Genomic DNA, 20,453 nt, shown 5'->3' on the forward strand with positions numbered 1-20,453 from the left:
TATTTACAAGGTTTAGAAAATTTACAAGATTTCGAGGGTTTACAATATTAAAGAATAATAAAAAGTATGACAGGAACAGAAATAACGATTGATAATATTGCATATGCAAAAATTTTTATGCATGCTTTGAAAAATTCCTATGATGATGTGTGTGGAGTATTAATAGGAAAATATTATAATTCAGAAAATAATAAAAAAAAATGTGTTATAAGTAATACTGTTCCATTATTTCACACACATATATTGTTTGCATTTTTAAGTTTGGCATTTACAATGGTTAGTCTAATTTAAAAAATGTTCATTACAAAAATATTATACTATATTGTCTATACATTTGTATAAGTATATATTCATTTTATTTATTATAATTTTCCTTAAATATAGATTGAGAAAAATTGCCAAGAGACTGGTGAACGAATTATAGGATATTATCATATTAGTGCTGATGATTCTAAAAATGATCATATAAGTAATATAAAAATATGTGATATAATTTCAGATACCTTAATAAAAAATTGTAGCGATGCACTAATATGCTTAGTAAAAATTTCTAAATTAAAGGATGATGAAGACAACTGTATAAAGGTAACATATTTTTGGCCACGAAAAAAATATACGTTATAATGTTATGCCATTTTTCTATATATTATGGTTTTTATTTTTTTATAAAAATGTAGGCATTTAGGCAAGAAGGAAATGGAAAATTGAAAAATGAAAAAATACAAATATCTAGTAAAAACAAGGAATTTTTAAAGAAAAGTATCTCAAACCATGAGTATGACATTTATTATAATTATTCTCAAACCATATAGCTACATGCCCATATGTTTAAATTTTCTGAATAGTCAGTAGAATTTGTTAATCTTTATATATGCAACTTTATAGATCCCTCATATTTTTTCTCTCCCTTTTCAGGTATTTGAATATCCACGATTTTGATGACCATTTAAATTGCATTAATTGTGATTTTATGAACCCCAACTTATTTAAAGATATTTCTTAAGATTATCAAATAAGTAAATGTTTATAATTTTCTTTTTTTTTTTATTCATCCCTTTGATATTACAAACATATTATATTAATTTATAAAAGTGTTCATATGTATATTCAATTTAAAAATTAATTTTTATTAATTTATTTTTTTTAAATTATAACCAACTTTTTATAGTTTGACTTTTTTTTAACTAAACTTTTTTTTATTTAATTATTTATCCATGTAATAATTAAGCCCATTTATCTACCCTGTCTTAAATACTAGAGAAAAAGGTTGTCAGATTTTATATGTATATATTGATTAGGTGTATGTCTATATATCTATAATTTTTTATATAAATTTATATTTAACACATTTTGAAGCGTTAAATATATTTTATTCGATGGTTGAAAATTTTTTTTCATCTTGTCCTATATAACAGGGCCTTATGCACCAAGATGCATCCACATTTATTTTATTTCTGTTTTATTTTATATGTTTTACAATATAAGAGAGGATATAATAAAGGATAGTTAAGTTTACTTTAATTTGCTATACTTTGCTTTGTTTTTCCATTTGCTTGTATATATATTTTTGAAATGTTTCATGATAAGACAGCGTCAAATAAGCATGGCAAAATAGCTATATCAAAGGATCACAAATATATAAATATATCTTAGGTATATTTCTTTTATCAAATATTAACACATTTACATATACACATATATGCTATATATATGATTAGCCAGTTTTGTTAATGTGAAAAAGACAAGTGTTTGTTCAAAGCATATTATATAAATAAAAAATAAAAATGAAACATATTATATTCCTTTCAATTGTTTTCTGTTTTTGTGATAATGTAGTGTATAATAATTATGTAGGTCGAATATTATTTGAGTTTCCAGATAATATTATACATGACTTAAGTTCTGGCCCAATAGTTGAATATGAAATTAAAGAACATAAAGACGATAACCCAGATATAAATAAAGAGGTAAACCATTGGAATATTGAAATAAATGAGCACAAAGATAATCCAAATATTCAAAGAAACAACGAAGGCAATGATGATAGTAATAACAATTGGCAATATCACTCCAATTATAATGATGAACAATCAGAGAGCCAAAATGAAAATGAAAGAAATGAATTTTCTCTAAAAAATGAGATGGAAAAAAAGCCAGAAGAAAGAAAGGATACACAATTTGATAAATACAATGAATACGATGATTTTGAAAATATGAATAATAACTTTGAGGAAAATAAAAAAAAATCCTTTGAGGCTATGCAATCGGAAGACATGGAAGATAAAAAGGGGGAAGAGAATAAAGAGTATGCAGGCTGGGCAGAAGATAAAAAAAGGGAGGACAATCGAGACTATATAGATAGGATGGACGATAAAAACAGTGCAGGCAATAGAGAGTATATAGATGGAATGGAATATAAAAAAGAGGCAGAGAATAAAGATTATATAGGCTGGGTAGAAGATAAAAACAGTGCAGGCAATAGAGACTATATAGATGGGATGGAAGATAAAAAGAGGGAAGAGAATAAAGATTATGCAGGTTGGGTAGAAGATAAAAACAGTGCAGGCAATAGAGAGTATATAGATAGGGCAGAAGATAAAAAGGGAGAAGAGAACAAAGAGTATGGAGGATGGGTAAAAGATAAAAACAGTGCAGAAAATATAGAGTATATAGATAGGGCAGAAGATAAAAAGGGAGAAGAGAACAAAGAGTATGGAGGATGGGTAAAAGATAAAAACAGTGCAGAAAATATAGAGTATATAGATAGGGCAGAAGATAAAAAGGGAGAAGAGAACAAAGAGTATGGAGGATGGGTAAAAGATAAAAACAGTGCAGAAAATATAGAGTATATAGATAGGGCAGAAGATAAAAAGGGAGAAGAGAACAAAGAGTATGGAGGATGGGTAAAAGATAAAAACAGTGCAGAAAATATAGAGTATATAGATAGGGCAGAAGATAAAAAGGGAGAAGAGAACAAAGAGTATGGAGGATGGGTAAAAGATAAAAACAGTGCAGAAAATATAGAGTATATAGATAGGGCAGAAGATAAAAAGGGAGAAGAGAACAAAGAGTATGGAGGATGGGTAAAAGATAAAAACAGTGCAGAAAATATAGAGTATATAGATGGAATGGAATATAAAAAAGAGGCAGAGAATAAAGAGTATGGAGGTTGGATGGGCGATAAACAAATTGGATCCCATCGAAAGAAGGAAAATAATATAAAAAGCGATACTACTGAACATAATGATAATTTATCGTTTGAATATTCTAAGCAGGGAATGGATTGGGCTGCAGGAATATGCAAAAATGGAAAATATCAATCCCCTGTAGATTTACATATGCATACATTAAAAGAAAGAGAATTAAAAAATTTATCAGATTTTTATTTAAATGCATTTTATGATAATGATGAAAATTCATGGAATAATTATAATAGACCATGGTTTAAAGGTGATATATTTTATTATTATGAAAATTTAGTAAATAAAATAATTATAAATAGACAAAATAATATGTTTAAAATAAAAGCATCGAATAATGATATAATTCCTTTTGGTGTTTTATTTACTACTGATGAGCCAGCCATATTTTATTCTCACCATATTAATTTCCATTCACCTAGTGAACATACATTTGAAGGATCTGGAAACAGGAGACATATAGAAATGCAAATTTATCATAGTACTAATGAGATATATGATTATGATGAAAGTAAATGGAATGGAATTTTTGGGAAAAAAAAAAATCAAAAAAAAAATAATGAAACAAATATCAAGCATTCATATATTTTAACGTTCTTAAGGAATAGTTTATCAAACCCTCATTTAGGTCACCAAAATCCAAAAAACAAAAAGCGGAACAAGCGAAGTAAATCATATAATAATACTCAACTAGGTAGAAATGGTAAAAATACAAAAAAACTAAACCAATATCAGGTTATTTCCATTACTTTTTCAAGTGCTGAAATTAATAAATCTACAATTAATAATTTTAAAAAACTCCCTTCGGAAAAATTTTTAAAAACAATTTTAGAGGGAACCCAAAATGTTCCTGTTGGTTCAGGTGAGAAAATATCTCCATTTATTTTTCATTAAAATGTGTATAAATCTAACGATTGGAATAATCATTAATATGATTTCTTTCCCCTTTACTTATTCCATCTATTTCCCATTTTTAATGTTTCTTCATTTCCATTTTTTTAAAATTTCCTAAATTTATATTTGCAACCCATTTAATAGACCCAACATTGGTGGATCTGAAAGCACCCCTAAATTTAAACTCAGTACTGATGATGCTAAATATGAAAAGTATGGAATTTTTTGCATATCATGGATCTTCAACTTCACCAGATTGTAATGAAAATGTTCATTGGAAAGTTGCCAAGAAATCTTTACCTATATCAACTGAAACAATGTTAAAATTTTACAATATGTTAAAAAAAACAACACCCGATTATAATGGCAGTGATAATGATAATTTTAGGGCCTTACAAAATGTTCAAGGTAATATACATAATTATGGTAGAGTATATTTAATACAAGGTTTTCCAGTTCAACTATTAATTTCATCTATCTTAACTACAAGTGAAGATAAAACTGTGATTGAAAATATAAAACAGGCTTATTCTAAATCAAATGGAAATTATATTTGTTTCAACTTTATTTTCTTATTACTTATTTTTATATTTTTACAAAATTATTAAATTTGTATATTGAATGATTAGGCACATTTTCATCTCTTTTGTTTATTCCTCACTTTGCAAGTGTGCACTTATTGCGTTTAATTCGATAGGTTTTTAGGTTTTTTTTCATTTTTTTAGTTTTTGTTGAAAATGTTGAGGTGCTTAAAAGTGTGCCCCCCATTTTCATATTTTTTTCAAGTGATAAAAAAATAATTTCGTAATAAATAAGGTTATATTTGTATTTAATTTTTTTGTTAGTAATAATTGAAATATGAATTAGACACTAATTATTTAAGGATATACATATGAGTTATATTTTTTTTAGTTTATTGAATAATTGCATGAATTTAAGAATATAACAATATAAACCCAATATAACAAAGAATAAATGATAAAAAAAAAACGAATGTAAAATTTATAACATATACCAATTTCCATGGGTTTACAAAAAAAACGGAAATCAAAAAGTCTGATATAATAAATGGTTGGATAAATAAATTTATCATTACATAAATGTATATCAAAACAAGAAGGCTGATAAGGATTTTCCCCTTTAATCTTACGTCCATTTTGGCTTTGTTTTTTTTTTATGTAAGTATATATTTGTGGTGGGATAATATAACAAATAAGAATGGACGTAAAATGGAAATTAAAAATGTATGTAATGCGAATGAAAAAGGAAATGAATATACATACACATAAATAACAAAAAGAAATGTGACAAATTAAAAAGAAAATGTAATATTGAAAATATGTCCATAACTCATTTTATATTTGAAATATCACCACCAAAAAATAATTTTACTCTTTGTATAATAGAATCTTTGTTGGGATCAAATGGCTTGTCTTTTGATGGTATTTCTAAAACAGTTGGTAATATTTTGTCATGCAAATCAACAAGGTGCCTTATTTCGTCTGCTATCTGTATGTAGAAAAGGAGTAAGCAAAAAAAAAAATGTATAAATTATCTATAAATGTGAATTAAAATGTTTAGAATAAACGTCCTCACAGATAGTGTGTCAAATATTTGGGCATGCATAATTGATAATACATTAATCATTTTATTTTTATATTTATTTTCGTAAAATGTTTACCTGTTGATTCATTAATATAACTCCACAATCACTTTTCGATGTGTATTCTTTGAAAACTTCCTCAATTTCGGATTTACTCGTTTCTTAAAAAGTTAGAAAAAAATTAGAAAAAAAATTAGAAAAAAAAGTTTGTAATATTATGATTTTTCATAATCAGTTTGAATGGGAAATATACAATATTTAGTATTATCTTATTACTTGAATTTACAATGAAAAAGTTTTTTTTCCCAAGTCCATCTCTAAATCCAATTCCAGCTAGCAAAAAACCGACAACAGAGTCCTGAAAATGTAAGGATGTATGTATGTGTGCATATAGTAGTTGGTACATGTAATATTGTATAAGGATTTATTGGCTTATTTTCTATGTTATTACTTCATCCCCTATAATATATATTTTCAAGTCTGTTTCATTGAAAAATTTATATCTTCTAGATGTCATTATATAATAAAGTGTTACTGTTTATTTATATATGCATGGCATATATATATTTGTAATATATAAATTAAAAGGTATACTTTTTCCTTTTTTAAAGGAAGTATAAAATATATATAAAATGTTTCAATAGAAATAAATTAAATAAAGAGGTCTTCAAAATAATTATCATTACTTTGGTATTGTTATTATTATTTCTCCCATTTCTTATTCTCTATATATTTTATTATATCTTCTATTCCATATAATTTTTCAGCTTCTTCGTATTTTATAATATAAATAAATAATTGTAATAATAAGTAGATTTGAAAGTGATGAAAAATATATTCAAGTTTTCATAAATTGACTTATATATTTTATTCACGCGCAATTTGTTAAATTTTTCTTTTATATTTTTTTTAATAAACCTTAATATAAAGTATATATGATAAAACTTATAAAATTTTGTGTAAAAGCAATAAAATTGATGGAAAATTAAAAGTATAATAAATTTAAAAAAGGATAAATAAAATTAAAAAATTATATATTATATTAAAAAAACGTGCAAAATAAAATGAGATTATATATAATATCCTTTTTCTGGGGAAATACAACATTATAAATATTTTATAATTATGTTATATATATGCTTATATATATTTTACGTATTAAACATATTTCAGCGTCCTTGTATTTAATTTATAGTATTACATACATATAAAAATTATATCTATATATTTACAATTTTTTTACCAATTTTATGCACTTAAAATAATTTGTGGAAATTGTTCTTATGGAAAAATAAATTGGATATTAAATTTTAAGCTTATTTTGGAAAATTACCAAAAAAAATTAATTGAAAAAAATGAAAATTGATATTATTGATTAAAAAAAAATTTATGTACATATAAAAATAGCAATAAGCAAATAACAAGTTTAGCGAAATAATAGCACAACCAATAGCATGGTCATAAAAAGGGAATGGATGTGATAAAAATGAAACAGCTATTATGCTTATAAATTTTGATTATAATATTATAATATATTTTTATGCCTATATATGAAGTTTATTTTTGATAAGATATTTTTTAAAAAGTTTTGTTACATTTTGTTAGTCCCTCCAAACATGTTCACTTTAAGGGGGGGTTATATATACATGCCAAATGGAAATGTTCAAGGACACAAAAAAATATGATAATATATAGTGTATATATTTTTTCTTCGATTTTTCTACTTTTTTTATATTATAAAAAAGAAATAATATTATCCAATCCATATGTATATACATACATATATATAATATGCTTGCCATTTGAATAAAAAATATATACCAACACTAGCTACTTATAAATACCTTCATAATAAGTATTATCAAAAAAAAAAAATGATAAAATATATGTACGTCATAAAAATAATAAAATGAATAAAGTATTAAGAATAATTTTTTAAACATGCAAAAATAATTAGTGTGTAGAAAAAAAGCCAAAATATTAAAAAAAGGAAAAAAAAATCCAAATAATAAAAAACAATAAATGTATAAATAAAAATGTTCGTTCTTTAGTTAATCGTCATCATCATCATCATCCTCCTCTTCTTCGTATTCCTCCTCGTCCTCATCTTCTTCTTCCTCCTCATCTTCATCCTCTTCTTCTTCATCATCTTCGTCATCTTCCTCTTCATCATCCTCTTCATCGTCCTCTTCATTTTTCTCTTCATCATCGTCGTCGTCATCTTCCTCATCTTCTTCTTCTTCATCTTCAGAGCCCTCAATAATTTTTGAGGTATAAACATTTGGTGCTCTTCTTCTTGATCTTGTGCCTGAATCTAAAATGTTAGACAAATCAATTCCGTCTAATTCTTCCTTTAATTTAAGTTGTTTTGCATATTCTTGTATTTCAGAAGGATTTGGCAATCTATTTTTTTCTGAACATATTTCTTTTTTTTCACAAAAGGCAATAATTTTTTCTTCTAGTTTTTTATTATATTCTTCGTCATTTTCTTTATTTAAGTCTTTAAAAATGGTTGGCCCAATTTTTAAGTCCAATACAATTTTACGTAATTTTTCTTTTTTAATAGTATGTACATTTTTTTCTGTAATACTTCCACTTGATTTTTTTCGACTTTTTGGTTTTAATTCATCATTATCATTATCACTATTATCATCTTTTTTATTTCCATTTTTTTTTTCTTTTTTTGCATTTTTGGATGATGGGGTATTAAAATCATCACTACTCATTTTTCTTTTTTTATTATTTTTTGAATCTGATTTTATTGATTTATTACTTTTATTATGTTTTTTTTGTATGTATTCATCTTCACTTTCGTTGCTGCTTTTAGTTTTGGTACTTTCATCATCATGCTCTTCTTTTTTCCCTTGTTGTTCATTATATAATTTTAATAGTTTATCTTTTAATATATCTTTTAGTATTGCTTTTTTTTCCTTATTGTCTGTAAAATATGACTCGTCGACCTTTAAATAATCTGCAACATCTTTTCGAACACTTTTTATAGTCACGAGATTTAAATCTCTTTCGGGTAGTATTTTGTCAAGTACTTCATTAATTTTTTCAACCTCATTAGGGACATCTGCATATTTAGTGAAATAAATTAATGTTATATTAAATATGATAAGGTGAATATATATTTATAATATATAGCTAGAAACCCATATATTGGGGGTGGTTATGAAAAAAAAAATATATAACACATGTATACATTTATAAGGGAACGAGATATTCAATATATATATTTTGTTGAGACAAGTGTACATTATAAAGTATAAAATAAGGAGATACACTGACTATTGTTCAGTTTGAAAAGAACTATTATTTCATACACTTTTTTTTGCAAAGGATATTATAATTATATGAAGGATATTAGGAATACAAAACATAAAAGCAAATTCTCTTGTGCTCATATATACAAATATAATTTCTTACCCATTTATCCAATGATAAATATTTAAAAGATAATAAAAAGAGAAAATATGATCGTGTAATTCTAATTAAAAATTGTCTTCAGTTTTAAATGGCCTATTAAATAGGTACAATGAAAGAAGATGAAAAAATATACATTACATAAAACTTTCTTATATTAAAGCAAAATTGTTTGCATATAAATTTTCTGTATTTCAAAAACATATAATATATATACGTACGTGGAGAGATCCAAATTTAGGTCTTTAAAGGCATACTTAAATTTTTGGCTTATAATTAATTGTATCATAAATAAGGCGGTGTGTAAAATAACAATAAATACAATAATAATAATAATATAATTAAAAAATAAAAAAAATGATAAAAAGCACAAGAAGGAGAATACAAAGTGATAAAAATAATAAAGAGAGGAAAAATATATCAGCTTATTTATTATTTACAAAAAGATGATAATCCTTCAGTGTGTTATCATTATAGCTGGTTAAATTTTAAATTGCCAAAAAAGGGGAAAACAAAAAATTATGTATTTTAAAATATGCGTGTGTAATAAATACTCTTTATTATATATATTAATATATGCATATATGATACTTTATTTTTTGATAATGCAATTTTGATGATAAATGATATATAGCCATTTTTCAATTTTATTCAAAGCATATTATTCATGCATATATAGTATTTCATGACAGTAAGCATATCTCGCTTTATATATTATCTTCTAAAATTATTATTTTTTTAGTCCCTTTTTTTATTTCTTATTATGTAATCCATTTTTTTTTGAGGATATTTTTTTGCGTTATTTTTTTGTATTGGTATTATATATTACACATAATCTGTTATGTAATAACAAAAAAATATATAAATATTTATGTGCACATTTGCATAAGCCTTTTTCAAGCATTGTCTTTGCGAGTTTCCATTTTTTTAAAACACAACGCATATATATTACATTATTATCATTATTTTTATTAACTTATTTGTATATTTCCATGTGTATAAGTTACTTAAATAGTTCTTTTATTGTACAATAGCTATATATCTGCATGAATACTTGTTTGCAATAATTTATACATATATTTTCATATATGCATGGATTTAAATTCTATGAATTAACAATTTATTATATACGTAATTACACATTCTATATCTTAGGTCTATCCAGGGATACTAATTTATATGCCCAATTTGTTTTTATAGATCTTCTATTTTCATGATTTCATTTACCACTTTGTATTTCATAAAAAGTATAAATAATATAATTAAATGGTAATATTTGTGACATAAATGATATTAATTAAAATGTGAGACCATATTATATTCGAAAGACATTATCAAAAGGAATGTTTAAGAATGATGCATTCTTCAGAAAAAAATATATACATTATATGGATATAGTGACGCTTATTAAAAAATAAAATTAACTCCATGGCAAAAAAGGATAAGCAAAATACCGAAATAGACTGCACTTGTTTGGATTTATTTGAGGAAGCTACCAAAGTATATCGTTTTTTGGATTGTGAAATAATTAAAAAGTGTGTAAAAGATGGAACCTTAAAGGAATCGGATAGTATATGCATATATGGGAAAGAAAGTTGTGGTAAAACTTTACTACTAACAGAATTATTAGTTGACCTTTCAGCTGTAAAAGAACTTAGAGGAATGAATTGTAAAGTTGCTTTTTTAGACTGTGATTTAAGTTTTAACTATAATAACTATGAAAATATGATAACCAAAAAGTTTGAAAAATATATAAGCAATAATAATGTCAACATATATGATAAATATGAAAAAGATCAATTAAAAAAAGAATTATTAGAACGGTCTTTTTCAAATGTTTATTATATCCCTATATTCAATCCGGGGCACCTTTTAGTTATATTAAACAGCTTAAAAAAACTATTAGAGCAGAAAAACTTTATAAAGGCATTATTTATTGATTCAATATCATTTTGGAACTTTTGTAAATATGATAAAATAAATTTTTTTTCAAATAATAATTATGTAAAAAGGAATACATTAGAGTTATTAGATTATGCGTTTACTCTTATTTTAAACCTAAAGAAAAGGTATAAGTTTTTATTTTTTTACACTAAATTGTCTAATGAGGATAAGTTTATGGAATATACCATAAATTTGTCGATGAGTGAAAGTAGTATTGAGCCACAAAATAATATAAAGACCCCCCAAGAAAATATAAAAGAAAATAATGCATTATTTAATAAATCAAGCACTTTTAAAAAGGAATATTTTTTAATACCACACAATTTTAATGATATAATTAAAACACATATTTTTCGCAAGAAGGATTTTGCAACTAAAAATTTTTTAATAGAAAAACCTTTTTTTATTTTTTTAATTCCAAATGAAAAAAAACAATTTACATATATTGATAAAAAATGTGAGCACCCCAACTTAAACTTCCTAATGTGTCTATCATCTGAAATGACAAACCCAAACAAAACACAATATTCAAAGTTTTTTTTTAGGATAATTAATTCCCATACTATTGTTCCCTTATGAAATTATGAGGGGGGGAATGGGCATATATACATATATATATATATATATATATATATATAATGTATTCATATTGGTATTATTGAAATGCATGTCTATTGTGAATTCAAAAGTATATACTGGTTAAAGAATATAAATACTAGCTACACAATTTTTAACATTAGCTTTATCGATGAATGAGCATTCCCTCATTTTCAAAATTAAAGATAACTAGCTTAAATAATTAAATGGCTTTATAACATAAAGAATGGCATTATCACTATTTAAAATCCCTTTCATATTCTTATATGGTTTATTTATTGGATAGAAAACATGCATTATATATATTATATCAAAAATATAATGAAATGCTTATTTTCACGCACCTATATTGCATGTGGAGAAATCCATTATTTTTATAATTTCCACGGAGTGTAATAAATAGGAAAAACAACAAGGCTTACCACGATAAATTGAATTAAAATAGAATAATTATATAAAAATATATTCTCACAAATTCGAGATATATTAGGAGTATGATAAATAAATGTATGCACATATAGTGGAAAACGTCAAAATTTTTGTTGTCATTGTGAAAATACTGTACTACACTTATCACAGTATTTCACCATAGCAAAGGAAAATATATGCAAGGGTTGTAATATTAATTCTAAAACAAATATCAAAAATAATTTGAAAATGTCATTCATTCGTTATGTCTTATTCAGTATATTTTATTTATATTTTATGTAAATACTTGGAAAAAAAACCATATATATTTTAAAAAATATATTTCAAGAATTTATAGATATTTGAAAATATATAAACAGCCAAATTGAGATATTTAAATATTTTTATTTTATATCCTATTTTACCTGCACAAAAATATCAGTGTTAATAATTTTATGGGCATATTAGTGAAACATTAAGTACATGACATTATTAATGGAAACTTACATTTTGGGGAAGATTTCATTTCATTATTAGGTTTTAACAAATGATATATGATATATTTTAAAACTATTATATCATAAATAAGTATAAGCAATTCATTTATTTTTAGTGTGCTTTCAAATTTTGTATTTTACATTTAAAACATTACTTTTAATTTTTAATTCTATTTCCATTTCAACCTTGCTTGTCAGAAAAAAAAAAATATATCTATGCTTACAACTATATTGTTCAGAATTCTTTTTCCCCCACACAATTGCAGTATTGCTGTTCAGAATAAATCGTTGCTTTTTTATAGACATACCAAAAAAAAAACTACAATAAAATTTTATTTTTGTACATTTTTTTTTATTATATATAGCGCTTAAAATTTTAATTTAATTTTATTTTTTTAACAAAAATAAAACTTTTGTGTATTTTATTTTTAGTATTTAAATTTGATATTTTTACATAAATTATATATAAATAAAAAAATAAAAACAATATTTTGCATTTTAATTCATAAAAAATTTCCGCTGTTTTAATATAAAAAAAAAATGGAAGCATCAAATTCACAACATATAAAATCCATGCAGAATAGTGAGCATGATCAAAATGTGTATCAAGAAGATACAAATATTAGTTTATCGCAAGGGAACTATGTCGAATCACCTCAAAATATCGGAAAGACCATTTCTATGAGTGGATATTACACAATTCCACATGAAGGTGATAGATCTATGGATGCAAATAATATTCCATATATAATACCGGATGGTACTGAATCGAGGATACCTATAGATCCAACAACTATGCAAGCTACTGCAGCTTTAAACCAAAGTTTAATGTATCAAAACCATGGGCTCCCAGCAGATTATCCGGTAATACTAAATATTAATTATATAATCCCATTGTTTTGTTATATACATGATTATTATTTTACAGTTGGCACTGTTTTATTAAAAAAAGACAAATTGCATATATTCCTATATAATGTTTAATTGAATCTCATATATTCGTTACATTTTTTTTTTCTAAAAGTATCAAATGTTTAATGGAATGAACTCAATGTATGGAGGGATTCCACAATATTATGGAGGAATGAATATGCCAATGAACCCATACTATGATCCATATGGACTTATAAATCCATTATCTTGCTCTCCCGTAAATACAGAAAAAACCAAAAAAAAAGTTAAAAGATTTTATTGTTGTTAATAATTTATAGGAGATATATATTTATTTTTTTCGTTATATAAAAATTATAATTTTTTTTTTTTAAACATATTTTGTATATATAATGTTTGTCTTTGTTTTTTTTTATTAATTAATCTTTATTATTATCTAATAATAAACATAAAGTAAATTGATAAAAAGTGTAATTATATTGACAAAAACACTATAAAATTTGAAAAAAATGGGATAAAATGAAGCATATTAAATGTGCTAATTTTTTCAATTTTCTAGATTTTTTAATGCTTATTGTTTTAAATATAACTTATGCCGCTTTATTATTCTATTATATTATGATAAATATTGTTTTAAAAACATATATAGGCATGTGTGTATTTATATGATGATTTTTAAATATGATAAGATAAAATGAATCAAAAAAAAAAGTATTATAAGTGTAATGGAAAATAAGTATATTCAATTTTTATTATATATGCATAAATGCGATATGTATACATGTGCATATTTGCAATATTTGATTAAGGGTAATAAGTATGCTTAGTGTGTGCTTAAAATTTTTTTTAGTAATTCACGTTATAGACATTTTTGATGTTATAAATAATAATTTAGAATATGAGATAAGCGTGCTTTATAAAATATTTGTAGTATGTATGGATATTTTTTTATAATTATGACTAAAACATAGGAATATTTTTTATTTATGAAAGAATATGGCACACATTCATACATAAAGATATTTTTTTAATATATGTTCATAAGATCTGTCTTTTTACCATTTTCATTTTAAAATTGTACTATATATATGTTTGTATGTGTATGTATATATTTCACATTCTTTGCAATCCCTTTTAATGCCTTTTTTATTATAAATTATATATATAATAGGAAAATAAAGGCAGAAATGGGGAAAGAAAATTATAAAGACAAAGTTATGTGTGAGCTAGCCGCATAATAACGGTATTAGTATAATATATATAAATAAAAATAATCATCATATTATAAAGAGTAAAAAAAACATTGAATTGTATCAATCTAAATAATAATATTGAGAAAATATATTTATTTTGTTGATACCTCAATTAATAATTTTTTTGTGAAGAAATAGATCTGTTCTAGTTCCGTAGCTTAAATATTTTTTTTCGCCTTTTATTGGGTGATCGAAATAATTGAATCAGAAATGTACAAACAGAATTCGCTAGAATCGAGAGATATAAATTATATTTACGAGGATTCATGGGTATGGGTTAATTTGAATTCTATAAAAAATAAAAATGTAGGATTATATAGAGAAATATTAGAATACTATAGAAATAAGAGGAGAATATATTTTTGCTTTTTTAAAGGAAGAGTAAATAGGTTTGTTTCAAATAAAGAAGTTGAAATATTTATATATGTAGACGATAATTATAAAACATTAAAAAATAATATAAATTATGAAATAATAGAAAATGTCAAATACCTATTACCAATTGATACAAATTTTGGATGTAAAGACAATACAGAATTAATATATTTAAACCCTCCAAATGTATTAGAAAATATTTATCAAAGATATAATAATGCATATATGAGTGAAGAAAATAGAAATTGTATTTATACATATATAGGTTATATATTATTATCAATAAATCCTTATACCAATTTTAAAATTTATGATGATAATTATATGAACAAAGTAAGAAATGAAAATAATTTATTTTCTATTCCCCACCCATTCTCTATTGCTAATGATGCCTATAATTGTTTAATGAAAGATCAAATAAGTCAGTCTATAATTATTAGTGGAGAAAGTGGATCTGGTAAGACTGAATCTTCAAAGCAGGTTCTGAAATATCTAACTTATTTGAGTTCTTGTAATAAAGATGTAAGAAAAAAAATAATAAATACAAAGCAACAAAAATACTATAATAATAATGAAAAAACACGATACAATAATGACGACCAGATGGAAGATATATATGACAACAGTTTTAATGAATTTAAAAATGAGATAAATAAAAACAGTTATGCTAACAAATTCGATAATATATCGAATAACTATAAGGAAAATCAAAGCCAAAAAAAGAATATTATGAGAGGAAAAAATGATTATACAGAAAATTCACAATATATATCATCTTATGAAGAAAAAATACAAAATAGTAATCCATTGTTAGAATCATTTGGAAATGCTAAAACAATAAAAAATGATAATAGTAGTAGATTTGGAAAACTTATGAAACTAAATTATGATGAAAATGGGATATTATGTTCAGCATCTATTGAAACATATTTACTTGCAAAATCGCGAGTTGTTAATGTTCCATGTGGGGAAGGGAATTACCACATTTTTTATGCCTTGTGTCAAAATAAAAGTATAGCTGAAAAGTTTAATTTGCTACCTTGGTACAAGTATAACTATTTAAAGGATAAAAATAAACTTAGTGATCAGGAGGGCGATCAAAATTATTATAAAAAAAATTTCGAAGAAGAAGACGGAGAAGAAACTGAAGATGATTCAGAACATATTAAAAATATGAAAAATGAAAAAAATCAAAAAACACGAAATAAAAGGAGAAAGACAGAAGAAATGGAAAAAAATAAATATGAGAAAAATCGAAGATATAATATAGAAAATATAAACTATGATATAGACGAAGATTATAAGAAATGTCCATATGATCTAAATGTTATTATGAAATGTTTTAGAACTATTGGGGTTATGGAAGATGAACAAAACGAAATTTATAAAACACTAATATGTATTTTATTATTAGGAAATATCGATTTTATTGAAGAGAAAAATGAAGAAGGAGAAAAACCATTAAAAATAAAAAATATGAATTTATGTGAACAATTGAATAAACTTTTAGGAATAGATCAAGATATATCAGGTAATGATACTCGAAAGATCCTAGAAATTTTAACTATAAAAAAAGTTAGAGAAACTCAGAAAAATTATACATACCAACAAGCTATATACAATCGTGATGTTATATCAAAAGCTTTATATCAGCTTTTGTTTGAATATGTAATATTGCGAGTTAATGATTCATTGAATGTTAAACAAAATTTTGATGAATGGGAAGGTAACCACAATGAAGATCAAGATTTATTTATAGATAGTCAAGAAAGCGAAGAAAACGAAAATGAATGGAATATTAAAAAAAGAAAACACCAAAAAATGTGTTTAGTAAAAAAAAATAATATTATAGAAAATGAGAATTATAATGATGATATTGAAAAAAATAATAATAAATATTTTATAGGGATATTAGACATTTATGGATTTGAGAATTTTTCTTTAGAAGGGATAAATGGATTTGAACAACTGTGTATAAATTATGCTAACGAAATATTACATTCATTTTTTTTGAAACAAATAATATATAATGAACATAAAATTCATTATGAAGAAAATCTATCCATAGGAAAAGTTAAATATAGTGATAATAGTAATGTTATATCATTAATAGGAGACAATAAAAATATAAGTATTTATACAATATTAGAAGATTTAGCATTATTATTTACATCTAATAAGTCAGATGAAGAAAATAATAAAAATGTATTTTTTGAAAAATTAAATAAGCATGTTATAAATTCATCTAAATATAAATATACAATAAAAAATTATAAAGATTCAAAAAATTCTTTTATAATTTGTCATTATGCTGGAAATGTTTTATATGATTCTAATGATTTTTTTAATAAAAATGTAGATATACTTACTAATGATATTGAAGAGTTTTTGTCTAGCTGTAACAGTTTTATCAGTATAAATTTGTTGAAAAAAAAACGGTATGATCAGTTTAATAATAACATATGGAATGATGAAAATGATGAAGAAAACCAAATTAATAATATTTATGATAATAAAAATGAAGAAAAATCAAAAAGACGAAAACTTTCTGTTAAAGAAATTATATGTGGACATGAATCGGAACAAAAATGGAATTGTAGTGTGCATAATGAGATGAACAATTTATATAGAAATAAAGTAAAATCTATTTTTTCTTCATTTAAAAAACAATTAGAAGTATTAACTAACAAATTAGAATTAACCTGTTCTAAATTTATTAGGTGTATAAAACCAAATGAAGAAAAGGCAGCAAAATATTTTAACAAAAATTTAGTACTTAATCAGCTAGTTATGAGTGGGATGATTGATATTCTTAATTTAATGAAAAAGGGTTATCCATGTCGAGTTTTATATGATGATATTTGGAAAACTTATAATAAAATATTACTAGACGATATGAAAACATTTCTAACCCCTAGAATGTTTTGTGAACTTGTTTTAAAATTTTTACAAATAAATTATAATGAATATACATTTGGAAAAACCAAGATATTTTTTCGTTTTGGAGTTTTATCTCTTATAAATGAAATATTATTAAATAAAAACGAAAAAAAAAAAAAAAAATTTATAGAATGTGTTTACAAATTTTGGCTAGCTAGAAGAAAACGACGATTATTAAATTTTGTCTTATTCGGATGCCGATTTAAAATTTTATTTAAAAAGCAAAGATGGAAAAAGTTAATGAATAATGGTTTACAAATATATAATAATTATCTTTTTAAAGAACAAAAAAAAAATCTTAAAAAAATTCTCATATATTATTTCAATGTCTACAAACAAAGAGTATATTTTTTAGACTTAAAAAAATCAACTATTATTATACAAAAAAATTATAGAAAATATGTATGTCGAAAAAAATTTATGTATATCAAAAGGATGGTACGATTTATAGAAGATTATTATATATTCAAAAAATATTATCAAAAAAGAGTCAACGCTTCAAATATTATAAGAAAGTATTGGTTAGCTTATATAATTAAATCAGATTATAAATATGTAATTAATTCTGTAATTAGAATACAGCGAGCTTTTAAAATATATATGAAAAAGAAATACATAGATTATTGTTTAAATGGGGACCAAGTAAAAAAGGAAGAACAAAATATTTATTTCAAAAAAAATAACGTACCTATACATAGTAAAAAACGTGATCAAGCAGATCGAATCGGATCCTTCATATATATTCATCCAGAAAAAAAAAGAAGACATTCATTTTCGGTAAGTCTAATAAATAAATATATTACTATTGGCATGACTATTTATCAAAGATGACAATGTCTAATAGTTTATTTTTCTTAACTTGTGCAAATCCAATGTCTTTCTTTTTTCTCATCATATATTTTTATTTTCTTTAGATTGGTGAAAATAAGAAAAATTCCTTAAAAAGTCATTACTTATTCAAAAGAACTAATACTTGGAGTATAGGAGATAATGCATCAAAATATGGCTACAATTTTCCAGCAAAAACAACCTCTGATCCTAAAAGGGTTTCCATAGAAAATGATTTCCGAACAAACGATAGTATTTATAATAAAAAAGATAATGCTCAAAATCAAGAAAAACAAATAAAAGGAAGGAGAAGCTATACAGCTAATATTCCAATTATGAAAGTTGGAAATATATCAAATAATGAGAAAACAAAAACAGATGAAGGTAAAAAAAATATTTTTAACAAAAAAACGGATAGAAAGGTTTATGGAAAAAGCAAATATAGATCTAGTAGCTTAGCCACATGTAAAAGTATTGTTGATACAAATTTGAAGAATATTATTTCGAAGAAATCTGATCGATTAAAATGCGCTAGTGCTGGTAAGATTGTTCATTTCCCGAATATATTTTTACATGGAAACCTTATAGAATATGTATGCATTTGATAAAATTCAATTATAAATATGTATAAATTTTTTTTTAGGAAAATTAGAAATGAATATAAAATCATATAATTACAATAATACGAAAGGGGTTTTTGTGTCTAGCTATAAAGGTACTGAACATAATGTTTCTAGTCTTTTAAAAAACACAATATATGATAGATATATTGAAAAATATAAACAAACTCATACAAATAAGCAAAAGGAAACGAAGAAAAAATCTACATACATAAAAAATAACTACAGCAACATCAGTAACATATATAGTATCCGTAAGCCAACAAAAGAAGAGAACTTAAAGAGGCAATATAACTTCGACTTAACCGATGCAGTAAGAATTAAAAAAAGTAAAGAAGTAATGACATGAAGAATATGAAAGGAATTATCGTATTTAGAGTTTTTTTCATTTTTTTGTTCAAATTTAAATGAGAATTTGTATATTCATCAAGATATATACTGATATTGTTTTCCCTTTTTAGCTGATTATCCCAGAGGATTTTTATGTGTGTGAATCATATATCCCGATTCCAAACATAATACATGAAAATAATGTAAGTAACTAATTTTTGTAAATTCTAAATTATACGGAAATATCAAATATATAGAAAGTTTTGTATCAAAATAATATATATATGTTCCATTTTGTTTATAGGAAAATTATTTGATGTTCTGCAAATATTTAGACAGAAATGTGAACTCAAGAATTCCAGTGATCCATATGAATGTTTTTAAACGCTCGGAAATTGAAAAATAATTAATCTAAAATGATTATAAAAAATCGATCTATATATTTTTTTAGTCTGAGAATCTCTATTTATTTTTTCTTTACATACATTTTTGCAATTTTTTGATTATATTTACTTTAATTTTGAATTTATTTATTACTTTATTTGAAAGAATTGTTTTTCGAATTATGAAAAAAAACTTGTCTTTAAATTGTTAAATGCATTTGATTAAATAATTAAAATATTGTTTATTTTATCATAGTTTTTTTA

The 20,453-nt window shown here is 23.6% G+C and overlaps 7 protein-coding genes across 7 annotated transcripts; 5 read left to right on the plus strand and 2 right to left on the minus strand.

Moving 5' to 3' along the window:
• Positions 1–66: 66 nt before the first annotated feature.
• Positions 67–1,003, plus strand: PVVCY_0903830 (conserved protein, unknown function; the record flags this gene model as incomplete). Its single annotated transcript, XM_008626718.1, has 4 exons — positions 67–276; positions 385–585; positions 678–775; positions 916–1,003. 4 exons carry the CDS (start codon positions 67–69, stop codon positions 1,001–1,003), a joined length of 597 nt encoding a protein of 198 aa, XP_008624940.1.
• Positions 1,004–1,784: 781 nt separating this feature from the next.
• Positions 1,785–4,702, plus strand: PVVCY_0903840 (carbonic anhydrase, putative; the record flags this gene model as incomplete). Its single annotated transcript, XM_037634363.1, has 2 exons — positions 1,785–4,062; positions 4,239–4,702. The coding sequence occupies 2 exons, from the start codon at positions 1,785–1,787 to the stop codon at positions 4,700–4,702; spliced, it is 2,742 nt and encodes a 913-aa protein (XP_037490466.1).
• A 742-nt stretch (positions 4,703–5,444) lies between these two features.
• PVVCY_0903850 (V-type proton ATPase subunit F, putative) lies at positions 5,445–6,214 on the minus strand (the record flags this gene model as incomplete). Its single annotated transcript, XM_008626720.1, has 4 exons — positions 5,445–5,603; positions 5,776–5,858; positions 5,974–6,055; positions 6,149–6,214. The coding sequence occupies 4 exons, from the start codon at positions 6,212–6,214 to the stop codon at positions 5,445–5,447; spliced, it is 390 nt and encodes a 129-aa protein (XP_008624942.1).
• A 1,534-nt stretch (positions 6,215–7,748) lies between these two features.
• On the minus strand, positions 7,749–9,130 carry PVVCY_0903860 (conserved Plasmodium protein, unknown function; the record flags this gene model as incomplete). The annotated part of the gene is made up of 2 exons (XM_008626721.1): positions 7,749–8,773; positions 9,127–9,130. The coding sequence occupies 2 exons, from the start codon at positions 9,128–9,130 to the stop codon at positions 7,749–7,751; spliced, it is 1,029 nt and encodes a 342-aa protein (XP_008624943.1).
• A 1,421-nt stretch (positions 9,131–10,551) lies between these two features.
• Positions 10,552–11,646, plus strand: PVVCY_0903870 (P-loop containing nucleoside triphosphate hydrolase, putative; the record flags this gene model as incomplete). Its single annotated transcript, XM_008626722.1, has 1 exon — positions 10,552–11,646. One exon carries the CDS (start codon positions 10,552–10,554, stop codon positions 11,644–11,646), a length of 1,095 nt encoding a protein of 364 aa, XP_008624944.1.
• Positions 11,647–13,109: 1,463 nt separating this feature from the next.
• On the plus strand, positions 13,110–13,770 carry PVVCY_0903880 (conserved Plasmodium protein, unknown function; the record flags this gene model as incomplete). The annotated part of the gene is made up of 2 exons (XM_008626723.1): positions 13,110–13,433; positions 13,594–13,770. The coding sequence occupies 2 exons, from the start codon at positions 13,110–13,112 to the stop codon at positions 13,768–13,770; spliced, it is 501 nt and encodes a 166-aa protein (XP_008624945.1).
• Positions 13,771–14,923: 1,153 nt separating this feature from the next.
• PVVCY_0903890 (myosin heavy chain subunit, putative) lies at positions 14,924–20,212 on the plus strand (the record flags this gene model as incomplete). Its single annotated transcript, XM_008626724.2, has 5 exons — positions 14,924–18,805; positions 18,943–19,396; positions 19,500–19,813; positions 19,938–20,009; positions 20,111–20,212. 5 exons carry the CDS (start codon positions 14,924–14,926, stop codon positions 20,210–20,212), a joined length of 4,824 nt encoding a protein of 1,607 aa, XP_008624946.2.
• Between the last annotated feature and the right edge of the window lie 241 nt (positions 20,213–20,453).

This window comes from Plasmodium vinckei (genome assembly GCF_900681995.1).
Source record: "Plasmodium vinckei vinckei genome assembly, chromosome: PVVCY_09".
NCBI classification, from domain to species: Eukaryota; Apicomplexa; class Aconoidasida; order Haemosporida; family Plasmodiidae; genus Plasmodium; species Plasmodium vinckei.